Source organism: Pelodiscus sinensis, chromosome 1 (assembly GCF_052426305.1).
Source record: "Pelodiscus sinensis isolate ZL-2025 chromosome 1, ASM5242630v1, whole genome shotgun sequence".
NCBI lineage: Eukaryota > Metazoa > Chordata > Testudines > Trionychidae > Pelodiscus > Pelodiscus sinensis.
This window is the reverse complement of record NC_143052.1, coordinates 254,940,306-254,966,067: the sequence shown is the minus strand read 5'-3', so window position 1 is coordinate 254,966,067 and position 25,762 is coordinate 254,940,306. Positions and strand designations below refer to the sequence as shown.

The window sequence follows — 25,762 nt, the reverse complement described above, 5'->3', positions numbered from 1 at the left end:
CTATGAATTTATCTAGTTTTTTTTTTAACCCTGTTAAAGTCCTGATCTTCACAACATCCTCTGGCATGGGGTTCTACAGGTTGACTGTGTGCAGCATGAAGAAAAACGTCCCTTTCTTTGTTTTAAACCTGTTACCTATTAATTTCATTTGTTGAACAAAAATACCTATTTGACATGACGGTTTCAGATTGCTGAACCAAACTGTGTTGTCTTTATAATCAAATATAGTGTAACACCCTGGAATTTTTTTTTATTTAAGTATATGGAACTTGGTGTTTGGTTACTCTGTTTAGTTCTGATATAATGGAGTTAGTTGGATAATGAGTATTTTGTTTGTTGTTCCTAAAACTCCAATGAATGTTTCTGGGTTGCATATTATAGCTACTTTACTTTTAAGGTAAAAAATTTTGATTAATTCCACTAGGTAGATTTTTTTTTTTAAGTGATAGTAAGCATCTTTCAAGAAAAACATGTTTTAGTAGAGAAGTGTATTCTTCTCTATCCAGAACGCTCATTAATGTCAATAAGTTATATGCATAATATTAGTATATTATTCTGGAAAATGGCTGAGAGCATGTTTATCGCTTACACACAAGTATACAAATCATTATTGAGCTCCAGTATGTTCTTAAATTCCAGAACCTCTGAAGGACAGCCATTTCAAACAAATGTAGTTGCTTGTTGAATCTCTTATGACTGTTCGAATTAAGTGTTCCAGTATTTAGTTAGTCTAGATACCTTCAGGCTTTGTAAATAAAGCATGACTATGTACCATGTGCAAATTCATTGCCCTAATACAGAGATTGGCAAACTACAGCATGCGTGCCAGAAGTGGCACATGAGCAGATTCTCCCCCCCCCGGGCACACAAGCCTCCTTGCTGGATCCGTACGCTGACCATACGGGACTGTCCCAATTTTAAATACTCTGTCCCAGGGTTCCCATCAAGTAGTGAAATGTCCCGGAAAGCCCTGCCGGACATTTAACTATTTGATGGAGATACCGACTTGCGGGGAAGAAGCGACTGAAAAAGGTCAGCCTCTGCCACTCTCCCCCTCCCCCCTGAAGCAGATCTTGTAGGTGGCTCCATTGGAGCTTTGCTGGCGGGGCAGCTTCTGGTGGTGTGCATTTTCCAGCCATTCCGCCACCCACTGCCCCACCAATGGAAGCCGTGGGGCCCCCGGCCTGGCCATGCCCCTGCTGCTTCCTCCATGCTGCTTGTTGGTACAGCAGCCACTGCTGTTGCTGTTGGGAGAAAGCATGGTGGGTCCAAGGTAACCACCAGACAGAGCCGCTCCCAGATCTCTGCACCTTGCATCTGCCACTTCAGCCTCCGCAGGAGAGCTCTGTGTGCTGCCGTGCTCTCTCCCCCTGCCTCTCCCCATCTTGCTAGGGGAGTCAGTGATCTGGGTCAGGTGGGGAAGGTCAGGGTTTCTTCACCCCCCCCCTCCACTGCGCCAGGAATCCTGCTTCATGTAGGTGGGCTGAACTCCCTCCCCCTTCCCACCATGCTGGGGGAATGGCAACACGCTGTTGGGAGGCTTTTACTGCTGCAAGGGGGTGCAGTGCCAGGTAAGCACCCCCCTCATGCACAGATCCCCACAACCCAATCTCCCTCACTCACCTCCCTCTGCCAAGATCCTGCACCCCCAGCTTGCTCCAGCACCCTCCCTCTTGGCCAGACACACTTCCCCAAGCCCCCTCATAGCCAGATACCCTACTCCCAGTCTGCTTCTACACCCTACTCCCAGTCTGCTTCTACACCCTACCGCCCACCCAGACCTCACAACCTCACCCCCTTCTGCACTCCACCACTGCCCAGTTCCTGCACCCCATCCCTATCCTATATGCTAGCAGCCCTGTTCCACACACTGAACTCTTCATTTTTGTCCCTACCCCAGAGGCTAAAGAGGGGAGGGGTCCATAAGATCCACTAACTCCGGATCCCCAGAAAAGTAAATCTGGCATATGGAAAGCCCTAAACCTCAGTCCTCCTTGTCCCTTTCCCTTGCTCCGTGGGGCTGGAGCACCAGAGGAGTAAGTCGTCTCAGTTGGGGGACACGTGAATTCCAGAGGAGTGAGGGTTTGGGGTTTTTGGAGGAATTTTTTTGCTTCACTTATGTGGTTCCCCAACTAATATTTCTGTGTCAGTGGCCCCCAACCCAAAAAAGATTCCCCACCCTCCCATAAATAAAGAAAACTTGGAAACCTTTTGTGTTGGACATAGTTTCATTTTAAACAAAATATTAATTTAACATGAAAAAGTTTTAAATGCTTAATCTGTTTAATAATTTAAATTAAACTATTCTCCCTAGCTGCAGCTGGTTCAGAAAATACGGTCATGGTACACAGTCTGCCCCAGCCCTCCATCTCTCCCTCACCACGTCCCGGCTCACAGATCCAAATAGAAGCAAATATGTTAAATCTTGGCACACTACTTCTGAAAGGTTTCCGGCCCCACATCTAATATCAGGTGTCAGTGGCTAATGTGCAAACCTAATAAACCCTTAAATATAAAAAATGTGTTGTTAAATATTTCACAAAATATGCTTCTGTACACTTACTGGTGTAATATGTTTCATGAATAACTAAACCTCTTTAGTACTAGTCCCAGTTTTGCCACTGACTTGCTTTGTAGCTCAGGAAAGTAACTTGATAACTTTACGCCACCATTTCCTTATCTGTACAAATGGGAATAATTATCTCAAAGAAATGTTGAGGATTAACTGGTTAGTGTTAAAAGTATTCAGTTAATTGTTACAAATGAAAAATAAATTTTAATGCACTAAACCTGGGTTGAGCATGTTTGTACTTACTAACATGCACAATTTAATACAGGAGGCCTCAGAGATGCGACCGCCCAAGTTCCAGCCCCCTGCACTTACAACCATTTTTGTAAGTGTGGAAGGGGCCAGAAACTCAGCCCGCATTTACAACAGAGCCTATCGTAAATGAGGGTTTAAGTTACAATGCCCCCAACTTGCGATGCTTCCCCCGGAACCGATCGTATTGCAAGTTGGGGGCCTCCTGTATTCCATGCAGTCACTTGCCATTAATGACTTTCTACTATGTTACTATTGAGTAGTAATAGCTGTTGGAACTAAATTCTTAAATAAAATTGGAACCTTTTAGGGATGAAAAATCCTGTTCAATTGGTTAACCAGTTGAATGTGATGTTTAACCAGTTAACAGATCAAAGGTGGAGGAGGGGGACTGCTCCAGCCTCACTAGATAACTGGAACTGGTAAGCATCATCATTTAAGGGTAATGCTTACTGGTTAACCCTTGATATCCCTAATACCTATAAAGAGGGTGCAAGAACTGCTTGAGATTAGTGTTACAGGCAGTCCCCGGGTTACATGGATCCGACTTACATCGGATCCCTACTTACAAACAGGGTGAGGCAACCCTGCACTAGCTGCGTCCCCCCAGCAGACCAGGGAGACGTGAAGCTCGCCCCCCCCCCCCCCCAGCAGACCAGGGAGACGCGGAGCGGCTTTTCTCAGCAGACACCTCAGCTTGAGAATAAAGGTCTGAGGGAAGTGAGGTGTGGGAGAATAAAACTGAGCTCTGGAGAAATGTATGGCTAGAGTTTCCCCTACAATATGTACCAGTTCCGACTTACATACAAATTCAACTTAAGAACAAACCTACAATCCCTATCTTGTACGTAACCCGGGGACTGCCTGTATAGCAAATCCAGGTGTATGGTATTGCATCACTCTTCTGAATAGTGTGTACAGAATAAAAATTTAATTCAGAATCTCAGAAAAAATGTACCGGTCTCAAACTTATAATATACGGTTGTAATACTTTGCAACACTTACACTGTTAACTCAAACCATCTTGATAAAAACTGTTCCATTTCTTTTCATCAAGTCTCAAAAGAATATATTTCCTTCCTTAGAATTTGGATCTCTCTAGTTTGTTTGCTATGTCTGCTATTGTATTTATCTTGCTGTATCTAGGTTTGGGGAATAATATTCCAGTGACAGTAAGTCTGGGATAAGAAGGGTGGTCAGCAAACATGAATTATAGAGTATGTATACATGTATTCAATGACCAGATGATAAATACATGTTGGACCTCCCTGGTCATACATCCTCAGGACCTGAATCAGGAAATTTGCCCGACATGGGGAGGTCCCTGCCACCAGCTCCCCAGCCAGCTGCCCCTAAGTGACCCCAGATCTCCTACTGTCCCAGCCAGCACTCCTGCCTCTACGCCCTCTCATCCCTCCCACACACACGTTGCTGGGCCTGGCTGAGCTAATGCTACGCTGTTGCCATCCCCCGGTCTTGGTTGGGCTTAGGGATGTGATAGTATAGTCGGTTAAGTGATTAACTGACAAGCAAAAGCTTATAGGTTAATTCTATACTACATGCATTTCCTCCTTTCCCCCCCCCCCCCCCCCCAGTAAATTTTTTTAGCAGGCTGGCTAACAGCTCAGCTCAGGCCTGGCTTTCAGTGGGGTCCAGGACTTACCCCTGTTGCAGCTCTGTATTTAAAGTGTATTAGGAGTCAGGTGGTTAGGCAGCGGGGCTCAGTCCCAGCTCATACCAGGTTCGGGAGCTCAGACCTCACCTGGACAGGGGATGCTGTCACCCCACACTGCTGCCTCTATATAAGAGGGAGAAGTGCAGGGCAAAAGGCAGCCAGTCTGTGAGGGGAGATGTTTTTTAAAAGGTCTCCCCTCATGGACCAGCTCCTGCCTGGCACCCCACGCTGCTGCCTCTGACACAAGGGCAGCAGTGCAGAGTGGCAGAGGCTGCCCGTCCTACTTTTGGGTACTATAGACTAGTCAACTAACCAATAAGAATTCATGTGGTTACTCAACTAGTCAATTAGCTGATACTTAACATCCCTAGTTAGGCTGCCAGAGGCCCTGGCTGCTGCTAGCCCTCCTGACAGTAGGCTCCCCGGGCACTCTAGCTGAGGAACATTAGGACCACGGATGTTGCTGAACCAGTGAGTGCCGATTTTGGGAAGTGCAGGCACTTCTGATATACGTTTGCTGTCTGAAAAATCTTAGTCTAAAAGAACAAGTAATGTGAAAGATAAAACAGTAATTTAAGTACTTTCCCCAATGACCTTCCTCCCTGTTTTTAGTTGGTAACTTTCTGAAAGCATTACAGTAGAAAAGGGAGATTTGGAGGGGCGGTGTACTGGATCTTAAAATTTAGTTCAAGGAGGGAGTTGCATGTGTAGGGGGGGTAGTGTGATAGAAAATATGAAGATGGTTGTAGGTGAAGTGAACAAATTGGAGGTGAGGGCATGCTAGTGAAATGGGGCTATGTGGGAGATGTATAAAGAGTCAGAAAGAGGGGAAGGAGAGCATTATTAAAGGCCACGAAAATCAGAACAAGAAGCTTGACCTTATGTAGTACAGTAAAAACTCAGTTATAAATACCAGAATTGCAAACTGACTTGTCAGTCATGCACCTCATTTGGAACCCGAAGTATGCAATCAGGCAGCAGCAGACATAAAAAGCAAATATAGTACTGTTAAATATAAACTACTAAAGAAGGAAAACCGCATTTTTCTTGTGCATAGTCAAGTTTGAAAGCTGTATTAAAGTTCAGTTTTATAAACTTTTGAAAAATCATTTTGTTTAGTTACAAATATTTCAGACTTTACAACCTCTTTTTCTAAGGTGTTTAATTCTGAGATTTTACTGTAGAAGGGGGGAAGATAGGAAGAGTTCAGAGTATCTGTTAATTGAATAGTCAAGTAACTTCATGAATTCTTATCGGTTACTCGACTATTCTATAGTGCCAGAGGGCAGGGCTTGCAACCAGTGCTCTCTGGCTGCACTCCTGAGGAGCCCCCTGTCATTCCCTGCTACTGCCTCTGTATCAGAGGCAGCAGCACAGGGTGCCAGGTGGGAGCTGGTCTGTGAGGGGAGCCAGTTTAAAAACCAGCTCTCCTCATGGACTGATAGAGGCAGCAGAGTGGGGTGGCAGCAGCCCCTGTACAGTGGCAGGATCTGAGCTCTTGGATCCAGTGTGATCTGGAACTGAGCCTGCCTGCCTGGTTCCTAATATGTTTTAAATGTAGAGCTGCAGTGGGGATAGGTCCCAGATCCATAGCAAGCCAAGCCTGAGCCGGGATGCTGGCCAGCCTGCTAAAAAATTTACTGGGGATGGGGAAGAATGCATTTAGTATATCGTATTAACAGATAAGCAAAAGCTTATAGGTTAATCGACTACACTATTACATCCCTAGTTCAGTTTGATTGGGGGTGGATTAAATTGTTGGCATGTTAACCATTTATTTTTGTAAACGTATAACTGCTGAAATTTTCAGCGGTTACATGTTTGTGAGGTCGGAGGAGGGGAGAAAACACCAGCTCCCTCCTACCCCACCGTTGCCTCTGATACAGAGGCACAGAGTGGGGGGCATGGTATAACTGCAGGTAAACCAGTGAGCCCCAGCTTATTGGTTAACTGTGTACATGAGTTACACACTAACATCCCTACTAAATGGTTGCTCTGCTCTGAAGTTAGCACTGCCACCAGTAGTAGCATATAAATAAGTAAGGGTGCCTAGAAATGGAGTGCTAAGTCTGTTGTGAAAAGTGATAGACAGTTTCTTCATGCCTTCCCTCTGGTGTTAAACAGTTGCTATTAAAAACAACAACCCTTCTGCTTATAACAATTCAATAAATACATGTTTCAATCTCAATTTAGAAGTGGGGAGAAAAAGTAAATTTATTTTAAATAGGGTTATGAACTTAGCATTCAAATCAGGGGCCAGATGTGGTCCCTGGCTTGCCTGGCCCCGGCCCCCATCTCTCAGGGTTCCTCCCACCCCCAGCATTGGGGAGCCTTCACTGGCAGTCCAGCCCCTGCTGCTTCACGCCCGACTGATTTTTCTGTGGGTCAGAGGCCACTAACCCAAAAAAGGATCCCCATCCCTGATTTAATTAATGGAATGTATTAAAAATGTTCTTGATTTATAAATGAGGATGGCACTTAGAGGCATGCAGTGTGAAGGGGGTCAGTATAAAAAGATCGAGAATCCCTGGGTTAGAGCGAAGACAAGAGATTGAATGTAAGTGTGGAGGGGAGTCACAGATGGATTTGTTGAGAAATAGGTATAATCAGAGCAGACTTGTATTTTGATGAGAAGTTATCTAAAATTTAGTTGTGTATTTACACATGTGAACTTCATTAGAACATGAGTGGAAAAATGGGGGAACACATGGTGGTTTTTCTTTCTGAAAAATCTTATAATGATGAGGTGTATTATAAATAAAACTTGTCACTTTCTTCTGTCTACAAAAGTTTCTGATATTTGGTTCCAATCTTAATTTAGGTCTTAGAATAGGGATGTGAATGTGTAACCATGTAAATAGTTAATTGATGAGCCTGGATTGTACACAGGCTCCTGGTTAGGGATGTAATGGTGTAGTCAGTTAATTGATAAGCAAAAGCTTATTGGTTAATGCTATAAACCAATGTTTCTCAACTTTTTTTATAAAGTACCCCCTTTAAAAGAAATAAGTACCCCCTGTACCTAGTTTTCAGACACAATTTTTTTTCTATCATTGCAACACATTTGTTTTAAACAACTTAATCGTAGCTAGGCAGGCAATGACATTTTTTGGGTGTAAAAAGTACAAAAATAATAAAGCGCTGTAAAACTTGAAAAAAATTAAGTTTTCTCCAAATTTCAGTTGTTGATGTACCCGCTAGACTTCTTGAGTATCCCTAAGGGTACTCATACCATTGGTTGAGGGACAGTGCTATAGACTACACTCAGTTTCCGCTTTGCCCCAGCCAGTATATTTTTAGCAGGCTGGTCAGCAGCCCAGCTCAGTCTTGGCTCATGCTGGGTCTGGGACCTACCCCTGCTGTGGCTCTGCATTTAAAGTATAGAAGGATCCAGGAGGGCAGGCCGCCTGGCTCAGTTCTGGCTTTGTTGGGTCCTGGAGTTCAGACAGGGGCTCTTGCCACCCCATGCTTCTGCATCTGCATCCGAGGCAGCAGCGCAGAGCAGCAGGTAGCCAGTCCATGAGGGAAACTGGCTTTTAAACTGGATCCCCTCCTGGACCAGTTGCTGCCTCTGATACAGAAGCAGCAGCGCAGAGTGGCAGGGGGCTTCTCGGGAGTGGGGCTGGAGCATGCTGGCTGCCTGCCACACCGCCATATACTATAGAATAATCGAGTAACTTATAAGAATTCGTGGAGTTAATTGACAATTCAGTTAACTGATATTTAACATTCTTACTCCCAGAACATGCATTTTACCAGAGGCAGCAGCCTGGGGTGACATGTGGGAGCCATACGCGTGGGGAGTTGGCTTAAAGGCTGGCATCCTGTGTACATTGGCTCCCAGGGTGACTGCCTGCCGCCCCATCTGTAACCACTGAAGTTTTCAGTAGTTACACGGTTACTTAATTGCACTCAATTTAACATCTGTATCTTAGAAATAAAACTTCATTACAGGCTGAAGATGTTAAGTAGCGTGTAATTCACAAAGCAAGTAGTTGATGCATTTTTGTATTGGATTAGTCGATAGGGCAGCACTGCCCCTTTGAAATGCTGCAGCAGCATTTCGCGCTGCACAGAGCCTGGGATCAGCTGGGAACTCCCCAGCTGACCCCGGGCTCCCTACGGCTCTGTTGCTTTGAAATGCCGCAGCAGCATTTCAAAGGGGCAATGCTGCATGGCTGATCCCAGGTTCTGTGCGCTGTTGCCGCTTTGAAGTACCCCCCCTTTTCCCACCCCCTTGTTGCCTCTTGATAGAGGCAGCAGTCGGGGGGAGGAGGGGAGAAAGGGAAACGACTAGTCTACTATCCTGTTGATATCTGATAAGCATTTGCTTATCGGATAGTTGATAAGTCCTTAACATCCCTCTTACAGGCCTGAGTTGAGAAATACAATAAAATCTTTCTGGAAGTCTATAAGGCAGTTTCCTTCCAGGTCTCATTGTTTAATTTTACAAATTATTCCAAATATGTGCTACATTCATCACAATCTACTTCGACAAATTAATTTTGTGTACATGATGCATGTTCTTTTTTGTCTAATAATTTGAAATGGATTCTCCAATTAGAGCAATTAAGAGTCTTAATATTAATGTTTTCCAGCAGTAACTTGCGGTAGTAACTTCTACTTTTTTTTTTTTTAATGAATATGTAGGAAACATACGAGACTATCCCAGGGCAGTCCAAGATCACATTCCTTTTACAAGCCGTCAGGAATGCTGCTGCTGCTGAGGAGGTTTGTGTTAAGAATAATTCTGCAAAGTTTAAGAGGGTTTCTGGGAGTGGAGGGAAGGATATGAATGAGGAGAGGGGTGTGTGTGTGGGGTGTGTGTGTGTGTGTGTGTGTGTGTGTGTGTGTGTGTGAAAGTTGTTTCATTGCAGGAATGAGTGACTGAATTACAAATCTGGCATTGTTATTTTTATAGTGAGTCATCCTGAATTCATCACATTTAGAAAGAGCTGGATTTAGATTTCATTCGTATGTAGTTCATTGTGTGCAATTGCCAGTAGAGTTGTTGTACGTTGTCTTTTTGAGTTACCGGTACTTAATTACTAATTCTCTTTTGGGGATTTATAGTGATTGCGTCTACCTGCGTTACTTCCTGCATGTACATTGTCTTGCTGAAATAACAAATGGTACTTTCCCTAAAATAACAAGCAGACCTGTAGCCCCTTACAGGCTAACACATTTTTTTGGGCATAAGCTTCTGTGGGTAAAAACGACTTCATTGAATCATTTGTCAGATGCATCAATGAAGTCGTTTTTACCCACAGAAGCTTATGCCTAAATAAATCTGTTAGTCTTTAAGGTGCCACAGGAATCCTCATAGTTTTTGTGGATACAGACTAATGCAGCTGACACCCTGCTACTTGTCACCTTTTCATAGAAAAGCTTATGCACAATATTTTTTACATGAATGTATATGTGCATGTTATGGTATTATCACCTATAGCAATGCTTGACAAATTATTTCATTATAAGGCTCTATTTAAATGTTGCCCTTAGGCTAAAATGTCTAATGTTTCTCAGACTGCTTAAGTTCTGTTGTACTACCATTCATGTGAATTTTGTGCTCTGTTGAGGAAACTTTTTTCTCTAATTGATCAGACAGACAGTTAAACAACTTCTAAACTAATGCCATACACAGTGAAGTTGGTTTGTGTAACATAAAAAGTTACAAAATATGCCCCTCAGGTACTCACTTTGTTTGGAAATGTTTGCACATTGCAAAATATCTTGCAGTTCAGAAGTAATTTAATCTTACAAGAAGTACTTATTCTTTGACATCTGGACACATTAGAGTTGCAAAAAGTCATTTAAAAATGTAACTGCGTAACCACTAAAAAGCCTTGCACTTACACACACTACAGGATCTGTAGAAAAAAAATTAAATATGCTTTATACTGAAGAGCCCTCAGCGAAGTCTCTCTGGGAGCCAGCCCTGGTCCCCAGAGGCTTTGCTATGGGCTTTGTAGCTGGCTTGCTGGGAGTTGCTTTTCAGACATCTGTGGCAGGCCTGGCCCAGCCCCACTGATAAGGGCTGTTCTGGCTAGCCCCTTACGGCTAGAGCAGCCCCATGCCCAGGACAGGCAGGCCCAGGCACTAACCAGTTAACTGGTTAACCATTTTTATGCTTACAGTATACCAAGTGCAAAACCACTAACCTAACCTCAAAAAACTCAGAATCTTTAGAAATGTAAAATAGTACGTAATTTTTCAACCTAGAGCTTTAATTGGGGAGGTGTTGCTGAATCATGAAAAGAAATTTAATATAAATTAGAATTCCTCTATAACTATGGGGAGAACAGCACTATCAAAGTTATGAAACCCTGTTTTTTGTGTTTATATCTGTTGGGGGGGAAATGATGTATTTCATAATCTTTCCCTTCAGAAAGTTGTGGGCCCTATACATCATATTCATATATAGTTTAGATAACTTCTGCACAGTTTTTTGTCACAACTGATGCTCACAAAGTCCCACTTGATTGTTCTCTACAAGTATTATTTTATTACCTTTCAACCCTCCTATTTAATGAAAGGCAGACTAGCAACAACCAGAGTAGTCTTAGGTTTTCAGGATCTCCAGAGTCCCATTGCTGACCAACCATGTGGCCTTTGGGTGACTAATACTTTGCCTCACCTCTAAAATAAGAATACTTCTCATTCTTGGGATGGTGTGAACATAAATTAGCCCTTTAAAGTTTCAAAGCTGTGTATAATGTCCTGATTATTTTGAATCCATATTTAGTGTCTGTTAAAGCAATTGATATTTATCAAATTGTAACATAAAGTTGTGTACCTTTTTGCTTAACTACAAAATCATTTAACCCATAGCAAATTTTAAACAGAAAACAAATGCTGGTTTAAAAACAATTAAAGCACAATAGAATGAGACATCTACTATTAAATGAACCCGAAGTTTGATTTTTAATGGACAAATATTTTAAAAGTTACTCTGAAGCCTTTAGTGTGCTGACACTCAAAGAAAAAAGTGTTGTTTCTTTCGGGGGGGGGGGGGGAGGTTCCTGCGCCCATTTGGTATTTAGAAGCCTGTTGCTGAAGTTTGAGAATACCATCACCACCCCCACATTGAGGCCCACCTTCTTCCTCCCCTTTTTCTCTGTTCAGGCTCATGCCAGTTTCCTCTTTAGTTTCATCTTCCATCCTGCTGCTACTTGTAATCACGCTTAAAAAGGCATGAATATTTCATAAGTCATGCTCATTGTTAGCCAACAGAGTGCACAGTTGTTGGATTACTGGTTTCAGCAACTAGGGTTGATCTAATCTTAGATGGGATCCACAGGCAGGATTCATGGGAGGGTTCTGTCTGATCCAGTTGTGGATTTTATGAATTGTGGTTGTTGTCCTTTACAGAATATGATTGAGTTATGAAAGGTACATTCCCTGGAAATCTTGTCAGATTCCCCAATGAATGTAGATGATCTCTATGAATCCCAAGTGTATCCTGCCTTGTTGCATGCATGAATGAGCAATGCACTACTCATTACACTAATTCTATTTTAGGAGTTTCTCTAGCATTCATGAACATAATAGCTTATTTGTGAAGTAGTGTGGGGGAAAGCACTGGACTGGGACTTGGGAGACCTGGATTCTAGTCCTGATTCTGCCATTGGCCTAATGGTATGACCTTCTACCACAGTTTCCCCCATCTTTAAATGGCGATAATACTTAATCCTCATTTATAAAGAACTTTTGAGATCTGCTTATGAAAACTTGTGAGCTAGATATTTATATTAGCTTATTAATTTACTAGAAGATTTACCCAGCATTGCTCAGGTCCTTAATTAATTTTGGGTTTTTTTTGGAAAATACATTAAAATGTACATGCTTCATTTTAATTATTGCTCTGAAGCGGGGCTGAGAATGAGGGGTTAAGTATGCCGGCTGCTCCAGAGAAGGAGCACTACCCCAGCCCTGTCTCTCAGCAGCTGAGAAATGCCTCTCCATGGTTGCTGCGGTGCCAGTGGGCACAGGTTAGGGAGGGATGCATGTTCTCTCACTAAGGCAATCCTAGTTTCAGGGCTGAATTACCCAACAGACAGACTAAGCACGTGCTTAGGGCACCAGCAAAGCAGAGGCACCAAAAAGAATGAGATTTTATGGTATAGTATTGTTTTTATTTTGACTTACATATGGGGGGCACCATAATCTTTTCAGTGCTTAGGGTCTCTAAAGGTCTCAATCCGGCCCTGCCCAGGTTCATTTGCCCCCTGCACTCCCCAGCCAGACTAAGGAATGCTGCAAACTATTTACTTTTCCTACTCCCTGAAGAAGGGGAACAGCCAGCAATGTTCCTATCTTGGTAGGCATGCATGCCCCAAGCTAGCCCCTTTCACCTGCCTTGTGATTTTGTCTCTTTTCTGTATGGTTTTGAGAAGCAATCCCATGTCAGGAACATTCTGTTTTTCTGGCACCACCAGACCCTGAGCTTACTTTAAGTTACAGTAAGAGGAAGCTGTATACTGAATTTGGTGGTCCTAGCTTTTAGCGTTTAGGAGGAGTTGATGGATGGTAAGACTCTCTAAAATATAATAGATCTTTGAATTATGTATTTGTAAGGATGGACACATGACCAGCTTGAAAATAATTGATTGGTCAATGGTCAAATATTGGTCAATGTCACTAGTTATTGTCAAGGATTTTAAAGCACTAATTTATTAGAACAAAAACTGGTGGGGGGGGGGAGTGATGACTTAATGGCCTCTAGTAGGGATAGCTTTAGATACTTATGCCTAAATACAGAAACCAAATTACTTAACCGAGTTATTTCAGTTGAGAAAAATATGAAGCACAATGAAATTAAATTCTAAAGAGGAGAGGTTAGGACACATCAATTTTAATTAAAAACACCTAAAATCTATGGGAAGAGACAGTGGTGTTTTTAGAAGAGATTGGGAATTTTTAATCTTGAAAAAGTATGTAATCTTAAACTACATACATACTTATCCCCTTTCCAAGTAAATAATTTGATTAGTTTATCCAATGGATTGTGTATAAAAACACATAACATTTCATAGGAGTCAAACTAATATTTTGTTTATGAGGCTTTTTCCACAGAAAACATGGTAATATGTAAAATATGTTTTTGCAATAGGCTAGACAAATGGCAGCTGTCCTTCTACGACGCCTTTTATCTTCTGCGTTTGAGGAAGTCTATCCAGCCCTTCCACCTGATGTTCAAACTGCCATCAAAAGTGAACTGCTGTTAATTATTCAGATGGAAACACAGTCTAGTATGAGAAAAAAAATCTGTGACATTGTTGCTGAGCTGGCTAGGAATTTAATAGGTATGTTACCTACATGCAATGATCACTACCTGTATGTAAATACCTATCTAAAAATATCTGCATTATATTTTGCTTCTTAATCTTCAGTAGAATTTCAAAGTACAAGTGCAAGTACAATGGTTAAATATTAAGTATTTCAGCTTAAACAAAACATAATCTGAGTTTTTCTCCTTGCTGTCTATAGGACCCTATCAAGTTCACGACTATGAAAAATGTGTAATGGATAATTAAATCAACTCACCACAAACTAGAATTCATGGGGGAGGGCTTACAGAGGGTCAGGGCTGGGGGCGTCCCAGCTCAGAGCTCTTGACATTCCCTGGGCTCCAGCTGCTAGTCTCTGGGCTGGGCAGGGATAGGATTTATTTTTGCCTTATTACCCTACACAATTGCTCTGGGGGGGCAGAGGCAGGAACCACTGCTGGAAACTCCTGGGCTGCTGCCCAGTTGTAAGTCTTCCTGTGGGTCTGAACCCCCAGCCAAAACCCTCACCCTCCCAGGCACCCCAGCTCTCTGCCTTAGCCTTGAGTCCCTTCCCACACCTTAAACCCCTTGACCTCACCCTGGCCATACATAACCTCCATATTGGTGCATATAACAAAATTCATTCCTTACGCTAATGTAAAGAAAAGGAAACATTGCCCCAGCCCAGCTGGGATTAGCAGCTTGGAGACCCTGGCTGGGGCACTTGTAGCTACGGATGTCAATGTATAGTCAACTACACGATTCACAAATTAAACCTAGTCTTATTAGTTAATCCTGTCGACTACATACATCTCCTCCTCCCTTGCTGCTTCTGTAATCAGAGGCAGCAGTGTAGCGTGGTGGGATCCGGTGCCCGTGGGGAGCCAACTTTTAAGCCAACGTGGGGAGCTGGCTTTAAAGCTACCTCTCCGTGTGTACTGACGTTGCCTCTGTCGGAGGGGCAGAGGGGTTGCAATGTGAGGGGCAAGGGAGTCTGCTCCAGCATCCTGTGAAGCAGCCTCTATCCGTGGGAAACCTGGGCCCACTGCCGACAGAGGCTGGTGCAGCACTGCAGGGTGGAAACCAATCTGCACAGGGAGCTGGTTTCTAAATAGTCTCCCCTCATGGACTGGCTCCTTCTGCTGCCCCCACTCCCCCACACGACTGCTGCCTCTATCAGAGGGGAGACTATGAGTGGGGCTGAGAGCACACTGGCTGTCAGTCCCATCCCTGGGGATTATCAAATAATTGTATAACTGATAAAATTTTGTGTAGTTATGTGACTATTTTATTACATGCTGTCTAACATCCCTACTCGCTACAACATTGGGGGGGGGGGGGGAGGATCAGACTCACGTCCATGAATCTCCTATGGCTGCAGAAAGCTCTGAAGGCAACACAAAAGTTAGGATGGCAATCCTGCAGCCCCCCGTACAAGAGCTTTGAGACTGCCTCCTCTCCCCCCCTCCCCCATGGACCCTTTTTTGGGTTGGAACCCCCATGGTTATAGCAGCCTGAAATTTCAGATGTAAAACATGAAATGGATTTTTCAAATCCTGTGTCTGAAATTTGACCAGAATGGATCCCCTGAATTTGGTAGGGCCATATTTATATCCATGTAGAAGTAACTACAGAAGGAAACATAAATTGGGTTGGGTACGAATTTCTTAAGTTTCACTACTTTGACTTTTTCAGTAAAATTTTTTCACAACTGTGTTCTTACTATATATGAATATCTTTTCATAAAAGTAAATGCTGTTCTCTGTCCCTTTCAGTGTGTTTGCTTGTCTGATAGGCCTTTCCTTTAATTTTACCATTTTTACATTCCTGGAATACTTTATACTATGGCTTTTATACATATTCCATTTAATTTGTTTGTAATTTTTTTAAAGATTTAAGTGTACTTTTTTCTTAGTCCAAGTATACACCAGTTTGCTGCTGCTGAAATACTGCTCTTATTTTAACTAATTAAAATTCTGCTCCGTTTTGATTTAGTTCAATGTCAGAGCATGCAAAGGCTTTGCACAGCTGATATCCTAATATATTAATTGCTGTAAGTTGCATTTGAGACTTAAACAATCTTATTTTTTTTTCCTAGATGAGGATGGCAATAACCAGTGGCCAGAAGGCTTGAAATTCTTATTTGATTCAGTCAGCTCCCAGAATGTAGGACTGCGTGAGGCTGCTCTGCATATTTTTTGGTATGCTTCTGGACCTCAGTTAGTACATGTGGGTTTTTAGCCAAATCATATGCTTGTAAGAAATGCAAGACGAGAGAAACTGTAATATTTTACAACTGATTATTCATCCTTTTTATATTCTGGTATGCATTTTACTTGACACCCAGAAAAAGAGGGTAGGATATTTGTTAATGATTTAAAGTGTATCTTTAAGCTTAATTTGCAGTCTAAAGTCTTAAACATATCTAAAATGGTGTTCTTTGTCTTTAGGAACTTTCCTGGGATTTTTGGGAATCAACAACAACACTATTTGGAGGTCATTAAGCGGATGTTGGTTCAGTGTATGCAAGATCAGGAGCATCCAACGGTAATACACACATTCCCCTTTTATAGACTCATAAGAGGGAGGATGTTCTGGTGATTAGGGTGTAGCTTAGGACACTGTGGACCTGGAATTCAGTTTTCTGGTCTGCCATGAATTTCCTTTCTGACCATGACAAGTCCCAGAAAGATAACATTTTCAAATGTGCCTAAGTCAGGTTGGAAGCAAGTCAGATTCACTTTGCTTCACACTTACCTCTTACGTGCCTAAGTCATTTTTAAAATAGGACTACTAAGTCACTTGCTTAGTTTTTAAAATGTTACCCTTTCTTTCAGTTCCCCCTATGTAAAAATGGTGAATAATACAACCTCACACGAGCAAAGTTGTTCTGATATAGTAATGAAGACCTGAGATTGACTGATTGTTTGGCAAAATTTCTGATGAATGAGTTTATTGAAGCCTTAGTGGAAAAACATAATAAACTTTTCCAAGTGGCTGTTTTGGAAACTAAAAGTGAATCTAAAATGTAACCTTACCTACAGTGACACTAGCGTGACATTTTAGCAGCTTACTTAAAAATAGTGTCAAATGTCATCAAACATCAGTATACCATTACAAACTCTAATCTTCGCCTAAAACAGCTTTTTTCCTCCTCTCTTCACATTAGGTCAGGATGCTGTCTGCAAGAGCTGCAGCTGCATTTGTACTTGCTAATGAGCACAATCTTCCTCTTCTGAAACATTTTGCAGACTTGCTACCTGGAATCTTGCAGGTAAGAAACCATCCAGAAAGTATCTGATCACTGCCACCTATATTTACTTGACGTAAGCACAAATTATTGATTTGTAAACTCCTTAGTGGCTTGTGAATTCTTGCTATGTTCTACATTGGTCATATGTGCCAAATTGCTTTTAGTCTTTTGTTCACTTGGAGCATGTCTACACATAAGCCACGCCAGCATTGCAACTGTACCATTCAGCAATATCATAGTGAAGGCATTCTATGTTAATGGGAGGGAGTTGGCATAATAAAACCACCTCTGTGAGTGGTGGTAGGACTATTAGCGGGAGATGCTCCCCTGCTGGTGTAGCGTTATCCACACTAGTACTTATGTCAGTGTAACTTACATCACTCAGGGGATTGGCTTATTCGCACCCTGAGCAACATAAATGATCCTTAAAAAGATTTATGCTCAATAGTATAAGGAAATGTAGGATTACAAAATAGTAAAGCAGGATGTTAAACGTCTGTTAAGGATAAATATTTTTAAATCCGCAGACTATGAATAATTTGCGTACAAGATAACTCAGTTGATTAGAGAGACCTCTAGCCCAAAAAATTGCAGTTCACAAAAGCTTACACAATAATTATATTTTGTTTAGTCTTTAAGGTGCCACTGGTCATCTTGTTGCTCTCTTTAAATCTTGGAAATCCAGGAAATTAAGACAGGAACAGTACTAATGCTGTGTGCTGTTCAGAAAGGGCAGGCATAACCCAGGTAGTCATAGGTCTGTTCATGTAACATCAGTCCTAGACAAAATAATGAAAATTCTGACTAGTATTCAGTGAACAAGAAAGAAAAAGTTGAGAAAATAATTAATGTTCATCCTTATGAATTTAAGGGAAATGGCTTTGTCAAACCTGATTGCACGTTTGATGAGATTACAAGTTTTGTTAATATATAGCTGTGGTGTCCAACCAGTTCTGAAGCAGTAGGCACTATAGTGAGCTAGCCACTTTCAATTGGCCAAATAACCACATGTGGCTAGTGTGTTTGACGCCACGTGGACTGTGAAATCTGGTGTGTTCCATTTCTCTTCTCCCCCCCTCCCCCCCTGCCCCGGTCATGAAATATAATCTCTTATGTGCTTTTACACTATATCATATATTTCACAGAAGAAACCAGCAATTTTCAAATTGGGGATCCTGATCCAAACAGGCAGTCTTGGGAGGGGTTGCAAGGCTGTCTTAGAAGGGTCATTTTGCTGGCAGTTCTGTCTTCAGACCTGGGATCCTGGGCAGCTGGCGAGTAGCAGCTGCTGCCCAGCTCCGAAGGCAGTGCTGCCAACAGCACAAAAGTGTAAGGATAGCAATACTGCAAACCCCCCTGTTTCTCCCCCCCCCCCCCCCAATAATGACCTTGTGGTCCCTACCCCTAACTGCCTTTTGGATCAGGATCCCTACAGTTACAATATGAGGAAATTTCAGATTTTAAATAGCTGAAATCACAACATTTTGGATATTTAAAATCCGTTGACCCTTGAATTTGACCAAAATGGACTGAATTTGGTAGGATGTTATTAATGTATATGCACTGACTTTTGTATATACTTTTGTAAGAGTATTTTCTTGGCCTTGCAAAACCGGTTTCTGGCATTCATAAGATTAATACTATAATAGTGTATCCAGTTCTGGTGTCCATATTTTTAAAAGGATGTTGAAAAATTGGAGAGGGTTCAGAAGAGAGCCACAAAAATGACTTGTTAGAAAATTCTTAGTGAGATTTAAGGAGTAGAGAGATGTTGTAGGTCAGGATTTACTGTTGTGCTGTCTTGACAGATCTTCTGCTTCATCAATGATAACCAGAAGGCTGTGTGCATGTGTGCTGTGTTGACTTGCACAGTTAGTTAACACAGCAGTCACTGAGAGCCCCCAAAGATCACAAATCTGTTAAGGATCGAAGGCACCAAGCCAGGTTTAATGTTAAGCAAAGTACAGTAGTAGACTCTACCGAACCACTACGCGTATATACCCCATAAAAGTGGACTCAGCTCAATCAGTGGGAGGTCCCACTGCCTCCTTAGCTGGACAAAGACTGTCCCCCTCTCTCCAAGACACCACTTTATGTTCAGGTACAAACAAGTTACAAATCACTCCTGACATTGTAGATTGCTACCCTCTGATGCTACTTAGATATTACCCATTACTCTACACCTCCTGGTTCAAGTAGAACATCTCTATCCATGCTGTCAGTTTAGACCCTTTTATGAACCTGGGTCGATATCGATGGGGAGTGTGGGTACCAAGGTCTTTTTTTTAATGAGCTGATGGTACCATCCTTTTGGAATATGCTTTCAGCTTAAGACCAGTACCAATTACTGTTTTACACCTGGGCTTATTACCAATTAGTTTTGCATTCAGCCCCGTTCGTGCCAAGTTCTGTGAACAGGGGCCTGCCTCTTGCTCACAGCTTAGCTTTGTTTTATATTAGTCAAGTTTTGTCCATTGTTAGCTAGGCCTCAGGCTTCAAACTGGGCCTGTGCTACTACATGGGCTTTTGTTTCAGACCCTCATCTTACTACAGGATGTAAAATCCCATTTAATTGGTAATAAAAAGGAAGAAAAGGGGAGAATAAGGGGCAAGGCGGGGTGGAGGAGGAGGAGTGAGGGAATGGGTAATGGGGAGGGGAGTTTGGAGAATCCCTCGTGTGGGGGAGAGAGGTAGAAACTCAGCACTGAAGCCTCCTGTGAAGGGGGAGTAAAAGGCTGACTGCATGGGGTAGGCGGGAAGGGGGGGTGAGTGGGTGTTGGCATTGGGGTGTGGGGGAGACAGAGAGGTAGTTCGTACTGTGAGGTCGGGGAGGTGTGGCTAATTTGTGTGTGCACTTTAGCTGGGAGTTAGGACAGGACAGACTTCTGGTGCTTGCTACTTTAAGAAGCAAGATTTTATCCCAGCCTTCACCTGGGCTGGGGGGAGTAGATTACACAGGGGTAGGTGGAGGAAGGACTGTTGGTGACTTTAAATAGTATCAGTGGCATGCAGACCCTTAAATAGAAGTGAATAAGTTAAATTTCGGCATGCCACTTCTTAAAAGTTGCTGACCCCTGCTCTAGAGGATCAGAGTGGAAACTTACCTATGATTCAGGCTGGATTATACAGTAGAAGATTTATCTGGCATGTTGCAAGAATAAGGGGTGCCAGTTAATCAAATATCCTGGTTAACTACAGGTGCACTTGTGTATGTGATACTAAAATCAGTTTTCTATTCTCTAGAATTTCAGTTTTATGACAAATTTTGTTTAACTTTTAGTAGCAGAGTAGGAAACAATTAGGCTGTGTCTAGACTGGCAAGTTTTTTCCGGAAAATAATCTGCTTTTCCGGAAAAACTTGCCAGATGTCTACACTGGCCACTTGAATTTCTGGAAAAGCACTGACGATCTCATGTAAAATCATCAGTGCTTTTCTGGAAAAACTATGCTGCTCCCGTTTGGGCAAAAGTCTTTTTCCGAAAGACTTTTGCGCAAAAGGGCCAGTGTAGACAGCATAGTACTGTTTTCCGCAAAAAAGCCCCAATCGTGAAAAAGGCGATCGGGGCTTTTTTGCGGAAAACCGAGTCTAGATTGGCCACGGACGCTTTTCCGCAAAAAGTGCTTTTGTGGAAAAGCATCCTGCCAATCTAGACGCGCTTTTCCGAAAATGCTTTTAACGGAAAACTTTTCCGTTAAAAGCATTTTCGGAAATTCATGCCAGTGCAGACGTAGCCTTAGGGTTTCGGCAGCTAGAAAGAAGCAAGGAGAGATTGTGGGATAATTATCCTGTTCATACTAAAAATTTAAGCAGAGAAATAATTAAGGGAAATCGGTTTGAAATCTAAAGATTGCAAACAGCCTGTGTATGCAGTTTCCCTTCGGAGCTTCAGTATGTGGCCCTCTGAAGATTCAATAAACACTATATTGATTGCATTCAGTTCATGATTTCAAGATTTACTTTGCAATGTTAAGGCCTAGCTACATATTTGTATTTGAAAACTATTCTAGTCCATAGCTCTTTGGCAAGAGTGGATTCTGTGACTATGATAATACAGAATATGTATATATACCTGGTTATAAATAGGAGCTGAGAATTATTGTGGGTGACCTTTTGGAAGCAGTTGTAAAAGAATTCTGTGGCTGTTGAAGTTCATTCTGTTTATTGGCTAAAGGGAAGGATATGCAATGTTGCAACAACCCTGATTAAAGTTTGGCTTTGGACACAGGTGCGAGATTCTGGATGACCATTTGGGCCTTTTAAATTAGACTTTTTTTCAAGCCTTGATGTCTAAAGTTCAGTTCCTTAATTCATAGTGGAGCATATAAATACACGAATCCTGACTTTCAAAGGAAACAAAGTACTTGCAGCTCCAACTTCAGTCATTTGGTGCTCAGTGCTCCTGAAAACTTAATTAGGCCACTTATATTTAATGTAGACGTGTGACTTTAGATACTCAGGCTTGAAAAATTGACTTTTTGCTCTACTATTGCCTACACTTTACATGGATGGGCAAGTTGGACATAATCACTGAAATATGAAGAAAAATCACTGTGTACATTATACAAGTGACCAGGTCAGATGGGTGGAGGGTACTAACTAATATAAAGTTGACCTGTCTTCTGTGATGCAGATTAAGCTACTAACATCCTAATTGTGTTGAAAAGCAATATTGCACAGGTTGAACCTCTCTAGTCAGGCACCCTTGGGACCTGACCGGTGCTGAACCTGGGAGGTCAATATTGTTTAGCAGCATTACTTACACTGTTAGTGGGCTCTTATAAGAATTTAGGAATAAATTAGAACTAAATACCAGCATAGAATATTGAGCCAGGAGTGGTGACTGTAATCAAACATTATGGTACCACGGAAAACTTGGCCACAACCATAAGTGGACATCTGGCTAAATAAAATTGTGCTGGACCATGGATGTTGCCAGGCTAAAGTGCCAGACTAGAGAGGTTCAACCTGTATTTATAAATTGGCGAACCAAATACAACTTGTTTTCTTTAAATTATACTAGTGTAATAAAGAACAAAACCTGGTTAATAGTGATGCAAATAAATATGTATTATACTGATAGGGTAATATCCAAAGGAACAAAAATGCCTCTTAGGACAGTAGTTCCCAACCTTTTTAATCCTGGGGATGGGCAAACCCATTCACAAACTTTCAGCAGATGGAAACATTTTATTTGCATATTCATTATGCAAATGATGAATATGCAAATAAAAATTGAAGTCCCTCAAAAGCCCAGCCCTCAGTTCCAGCCCTCACCTCTAGAGCCCCCCACCTTTCCAGTAACCCCCAGCATCAGCCACTGACCCCAGAGTTCCCTGCACCCACTGTTCCAGTGCAAACCCCCATCCCAAATGCCTCCGTGCTAGCCCTTCCATCCCTTAAAGCGTCCACACACCACCAGACCATCTAGTACCAGCCTCCTGTTTCCAGAACCCCAGTGCAGCCAAACCCCCCCAGAGTCTCCCCGAGTGCCAGCCCTTAATATTAGCCCCATTCTCAGAGCCCCCCTGTGCCATCCCTGCCCCATAGCCCTCCCCCCCACTACTAGGTCAGCCTACAGAGCCACCCAGAACTAACCCCGCTCCTGGAGCCCCCAATACCTGCCTTGCCCCTCCCTCCGCCCCCTCCCTCCCCCCCCCCCCCCACTTAGCCCTGCGCTGCTGCCCGCATGGCTGCAGCTCTGGTGGCTTGGAGGCTGGAGTACACCACCCAGTGCCTTCCCTCCCGCTGCAGCTGTTGGGAGAAGCGTGTTCTGCCCCACCACTCAGCCAACCAGAGCTGGGGGCGTTTCCGGATTCAGAAGCGTGGCTCGCTGCACAGCGGGAGGGCCATGCAGAGCGGCTCCGCATGGCCTTTCTGCCACGTAGGGAAGCTCTCTTCTGCGTCCGGAAGGAGAACCTGCATCTGCCCAGTGCCGGTTGGCTGAGAGGCAGGGCAGGACATGCCTTTTTCAATAGCCACAGCGAGAGTGGTCTACCTCAGTCCCCAGAGCCACTGTGGCCCTGCAGCCACAGGTTGGGCTGTGGCCCAGCGGTTGGGAACCGTTGTCGTAGAATATAAAGAGCAAAAGACTTATCTTTTACCTTAGAGATTCAGTTTTTTTCCTGGAAGGCACTAAACGTTACTGCAGAGCTAGGGGAATTTTGGTACTATAGTATCAAGACTGCACGTCTAATCAGTTAACTAAAGCCTCCTTGCCTTTTAACTTGAAATAATTTTGAACAGACAACTTTAAACAGTTGCTGGTTATAAAATAATAGATATGCTTTTTGGATGTTATACCTGTTAAGCTGACAAGATGCGATTTTTACCATTTAAGCACTATGTACTTATTGTTATGGTTTGATTTTTATAAATTTTAAGTGTGTCTGTCTGCCCCACCCCCCCCCTTTGTTGATTCTGCATATATTATTACCGGTGGGAACTAGTCACACAGAAGAAATAGACCCCATAGTCTTCAGCGCCAATGAACAGCCTGAATCGATGTGTATGGTTGGTTTTTTTAGAATGCAGAATCTCTTCATAATCTGGTATATTTGTAGCATCAGTAAAAAGCAAATATTTTAATTTCATCTCAACTTTCTTATAGGCTGTAAATGACTCCTGTTACCAAAATGATGACTCCGTTCTAAAATCTCTTGTGGAGATTGCAGATACTGTACCAAAATATTTACGTCCACACTTGGAGCCTACATTGCAACTAAGTCTAAAGGTAAATCCTGAAATTACAACTAGAAAATTTTTATTTGTTAAACTTTTGGTCTAACTATTTAGCTTTAATATTTAATATTTGCAGTTGTGCGGGGACACCAATCTCAATAATATGCAGCGTCAATTGGCCCTGGAAGTAATAGTGACACTGTCGGAAACTGCTGCTGCTATGCTGAGAAGACACACAAACATTGTTGCGCAAGCTAGTAAGTAAAGTACTCCTGTTCTCTATTAACAGTTTAAAAGGAGGCAAGTTATTTAAGCCAGTGTCCTACGTCGTAACTAGAGCAATAACCTCACTAGACATTCAGTGCTGCAAAACATCTGTCAACATCTGCAAGCCCCTGAATCAGTTTCCTAATACTTTTTATCGTGAAGGCTGCCACTTAAGCAACTCTATCTGTTTAGCTCTTGCTCATGATTTTGTGACTGCCTCCAGTCTGCAGCTAGATAACCCTTCTAGAGTAACTATAGCAAGTGCTTATGGGGAAAGTGATAGTGATGTGCTTTTACTTAGTTGTTACTTGATACAGTTCAGAATTGAATAGGTGGTTTCCCATAGTGGTTTTCTATAGATCAGAAGTGCTAAATTCCAAGCATCTGTTTAGGCATCTGTGTCTTCATTTTTGAGTGAAGGCTCTCACTTAATGTTAGTGGGAGCTGTGGTTATGCTGCATCTTTGAAAATTAAGCAGTTTTTAGGTGCTTAAATATGGGGTTATGTGTTAGTCCAAAATACTGATTAAAATCTAGATTGTAAATTCTCTGGGAAAGGCATCATGCTTGTCCAAAGTGTAGCATACACTTTTAGACACTAAAAATAACTCTTAGCTGGGCAGCCCAACAACAGAGTACTGTTTTTATATGAATAACAATGCATATTGCTCCACCTGCCAGATTTTTTTTGAGAGTGGACAGGGCACTGAAATAATCAAGTCATGCTCTCAGACTTTTTTCCTCACACCGTGGTAGTTGAATAGACTTTGGTGCCCTATATGCTTGGTCCCCGAAAATTATATAAGGCAACTTGATATTGTTCTCCTGCAAGCTGAAAAAGCACTGCTTTATGCTTGTAACTGTTTTTTAAGAGATGTTAATTGTCCAGAAAGACAGAAGAAAAAGATTAGCACTGGCTATTTTTACTTATATCTAGGACAGGGGTGTCCAAACTTTTTTCAAAGAGGGCCAGATTTGAAGAAGTGAACATGCGTGAGGGCCGTCCCTGCACTCTGCGTGCGTGCGTGTGTGTGCGCGCGTGTGCGTGCGTGCGCGCGCTGCATGCATGGATCATCAGAAGGATTTTTCCCTCAGCAGTGCCTGTTGGGCCAGCAGGGGAGCCCCCTGGAGCAGCGCCTGTATATGGGTGCATATATGCCCCAGCTGGCCCTCCATCCCGTCAGTTCTTTCTTACCGCCCATCATGATCATTGGAATACATCTTGCTTGCCTAATAAGTGCACCTCGGCGATTCTCATTCTTACTTAGCAGTTTCTAATTCACTTTTAGCGTTAGTTAGTTCATTGTTAGTAGTAGTTCATACTGTAAATAGCTAGGGATGCAAGCGTAAACCCCAGTGTGCCTTGTGCGGGGCATGCCTGGGTCCAAAGGCTTAAAGCCTTGTGCTAAGTTCCTTAAGGCGATGCCCTGTGGAGATCCCCATGAAGCCTGCCTAAAGTGCCTCGGAGAAGCCCATCTTACAGACAATTGTAAGATCTGCCATAGTTTAACCAGTGGTCCCCAACGTGGTGCCTGCGGGCACCATGGTGCCCACTGGGCCATTTCTGTGCACCTGCTGAGTGATTGGGGCTGGCCCCTGGGCATGTGGCGCATGGGCAGCCCCTGAGCACACGGCGTGTGGGCAGTCCTTGGCGCTGGCTCCGGGAGTGCGGCGTATGGGTGGTCCCGGGTGCGTTCCTTCCCTCCCCCCCCCCGTGCCTAGCGCATGAGTGGCCCCACCCCTGGGTGCCCAGCAGCCCCAAAAGGTTGGGGACCACTGGTTTAAGCCCTTACTAAGTG

At 42.9% G+C, this 25,762-nt stretch overlaps 1 protein-coding gene across 2 annotated transcripts in view; it reads left to right on the top strand.

The window, feature by feature from the left end:
- Window positions 1–25,762, top strand: part of IPO5 (importin 5) — a 126,801-nt gene that overhangs the window by 1,867 nt on the left and 99,172 nt on the right. For both annotated transcript variants that reach the window (XM_075918783.2, XM_006119706.5), the window contains exons 2-8: window positions 9,147–9,227; window positions 13,609–13,801; window positions 15,864–15,966; window positions 16,216–16,312; window positions 16,935–17,039; window positions 23,627–23,749; window positions 23,834–23,954. In XM_075918783.2, coding sequence (XP_075774898.2) covers window positions 9,147–9,227; window positions 13,609–13,801; window positions 15,864–15,966; window positions 16,216–16,312; window positions 16,935–17,039; window positions 23,627–23,749; window positions 23,834–23,954 — 823 coding nt within the window. The remainder of the gene's footprint in view (window positions 1–9,146; window positions 9,228–13,608; window positions 13,802–15,863; window positions 15,967–16,215; window positions 16,313–16,934; window positions 17,040–23,626; window positions 23,750–23,833; window positions 23,955–25,762) is intronic.